Raw genomic sequence first — 3,057 nt, forward strand, 5'->3', positions numbered from 1 at the left:
TGAGTATAGTTTTAGAGTGATTGTGTGTAATCCCGGGAAACGCCGCCAAACAGCGTTTTACTGCATTTCACTATAAATCGTGCCATTCCTCGCCTGGATCAATAATCAATCTGAGGCAACCAATGGGACACGCCACACACACACACACCGCAGACACACGCTCCGATCGTGGGGAAAGAATTATCGGATCAACGCAAGATTGATAATATATAGCCCTTACCTTGTCTATGATGTACTGCAAAAAGAATAATCCAATTATCTGATCGCCATTCCAAGTACTGATCGTGATCATGTGTCCAACGTAATCCAGCATTGAACATGAACAGGCGGGAGGGGGGGGGGGGGGGGTGTCGATGCTTGCCCTGCCCGAGTAGTTAGACCCCACCCGCACGCCGCAGCTCGGCCCAGACACCAAGCCACATCGTTTCAAATGGAGTGCAATAGCGGCCACAAGGCGTTAGGTGGCGGTATTGGACGTTTGCGATCTCAGACCCATTCAGGACAGCCTGCACAGGCTGCCCAATGAATTATCAATGGAGATAGCGAATAAAAGAAATAACGATCCAGAAACGTGTTAACACGTGAATGGCACTCAACGGTCGGGCCTCAGAAACGTGTTAACACGTTAACGGCACCCAAAGTTTAAAAAAATCATCAGTTTTTAATAGGGATGCTCGATATTGGCTTTTTTACCGATACCGATATTCCGATATTGTCCAACTCTTAATTTCCGATACCGATATCAACCGATACCGATATATGCAGGGTTTCCCCGTCCAAAAAACTGAATAATTTCAGGTAACTAATAATTTCACTGGATATATATATAACAAATATTGTTATTGTTTTTTTTTGTTTTTAAACCGATACCGATATTTTCCGATATCACATTTTACTGCCGATATCGGCCGATAATATCGGTCGGCCGATAATATCGGACATCCCTAGTTTTTAAGGAATTCCAGGCCTTGACTTTTTTTTGGTAAAAAATCAAGCACTTTAAGCACTTCAAGGACCTTGTGCGAACCCTGCATTCACAACACAGCAAAACATCAATGCGATTTCATTTCTTGGGAAACTTCCTAAAGCGACACACTGGAGCTTTAAGCTCAAATGGTAAAAGGATTAGTGACTGACCTGGTGTCAGTGTGGACGTTCTCCTGGCCACTCACAGGCTGCTGCAAACACAGCAGACACACAGAGATTAGAGATCAGAGAGTGCATTTGTGTGTGTTACTAATCTTTGTATTTTCACGTCATTTGATTGTGAAGAAAATGAACATCCACATCATATTCCTCTCTCATATTCCTCTCTCTCTTCTGTGTCTGTCTCTTTCTCACTCCTCTCTCTCTCTCCCTCTCTGTCTCTCTTCTCTCTGTCTCTCTCTCTCCTCTCTCCTTTCTCTTTCTCTCTGTCTCTTTCTCTCGCTCTCTGTCATTTGTCTTTCTCTCTCATCCCTCCCCCACCCCCCTCCCCTCTTTCTCTCTCATCCCTCCCCCCACCCCCCCTCTCTCTTTCTCACTCTACATCATCCCTCCCCCACCCCCCCTCCCTCTTTCTCTCTCATCCCTCCCCCACCCCCCTCCCTCTTTCCTCACCTCCTGGTTGAAGATTCTGTCTCTAACTTTCTGGTAGTCCTCTGCTCTCTCCTCCATTGACCGGCTCTGCTTCTCTCCGTAAGGGGTGGAGCCGGGGCTGAAGGGGGAGGGACCAAAGCATGTCAGAAACGCATTCCTATAGCGACACAATAATCTGTCAATTATATTTAGGGTCATGGTATAGACTGGGAGGCAGGTATACAGACAGCATGATAGGTTGTCCTGTCCAAACTATTAAGAAATAACTGAGATAAAAGGATTGATAGATAGACAGACAGACAGACAGACAGACAGACAGACAGACAGACAGACAGACAGACAGACAGACAGACATACAGACAGACAGACAGACAGACAGACAGACGACAGACAGACAGACAGACAGACAGACAGACAGACAGACAGATAGACACATAGACAGACAGACAGACAGACAGACAGACAGACAGACAGACAGACAGACAGACAGGCAGACAGACAGACAGACAGACAGACAGACAGACAGACAGACAGATACAGACAGACAGACACACAGACAGACAGACAGACAGACAGACAGACAGACAGACAGACAGACACACAGACAGACAGACAGACAGACAGACAGACAGACAGACAGACAGACCTCGTCAGAGCTGTAGTCTCTCTTCAGAATAGCTTTCCACTGCTGAATCTCCTCTGGCTTCTCCTCATGAACCTGATCTAGAAAACGCTGCTCTGGTCTGGAAACAAACAAATAACAACTGTCAGTACAGTACAGCACCACACTGGAGCTGGTCCGGGGCTGTACCACACTGGAGCTGGTCCCGGGGCAGTACCACACTGGAGCTGGTCCCGGGGGCAGCTACCACACTGGAGCTGGTCCCGGGGCAGTACTCACACTGCAAGGACACCTTTCATGTATAAATGGTGTCTTGTTGCTGGAATAAATAATGTACAATAAATTTATAGATTTAAATACTGTATAGATTTCAGACCCTACATATTTCCTCTTAATGTATTTTTAATAGCCGTTGAACTGAACACTCGCATGTGCGCACAAATGATTTATTCATGTCCAGATATTCACTGAGCAGGCTAGGGATCTCATCTATGTAAATACATTCATATTCACCAGACCTTTCAGTTCCATTATGCACTAAGATGACAACAGTGTGTTTATACATACAGCAGTATTATGCAGAAACACAATGATATACAGTCTGCTACAAGAAGAGCAAGAATATCTCACTCACACACTCACTCAAACACACACTCTCTCTCTCTCTCTCTCTCTCTCAGACACACACACACACACACACACACACACACACACACACACACACACACACACACACACACACACACACACACACACACCACACACACACTCACACACACACACAGCGCCGCAGGTTCTTACATGCGTGTGCTGCTGGTTCTGTTGATGATCACTGCTTTGCCCGTCTGGTCCACGTT

The 3,057-nt window shown here is 46.2% G+C and overlaps 1 protein-coding gene across 1 annotated transcript in view; it reads right to left on the bottom strand.

Annotated features, from left to right (window-relative positions):
• Positions 1 to 3,057, bottom strand: part of arpp21 (cAMP-regulated phosphoprotein, 21) — a gene marked incomplete at its 3' end in the record, with an annotated part of 39,255 nt that overhangs the window by 25,436 nt on the left and 10,762 nt on the right. Inside the window, 4 exon segments of the mRNA XM_084312041.1 lie at positions 1,138 to 1,178; positions 1,600 to 1,677; positions 1,679 to 1,696; positions 2,225 to 2,321. Coding sequence (XP_084168167.1) covers positions 1,138 to 1,178; positions 1,600 to 1,677; positions 1,679 to 1,696; positions 2,225 to 2,321 — 234 coding nt within the window.

This window comes from Notolepis coatsorum (assembly GCF_963971535.1).
Source record: "Notolepis coatsorum genome assembly, chromosome: 4".
Taxonomy (NCBI): domain Eukaryota; kingdom Metazoa; phylum Chordata; class Actinopteri; order Aulopiformes; family Paralepididae; genus Notolepis; species Notolepis coatsorum.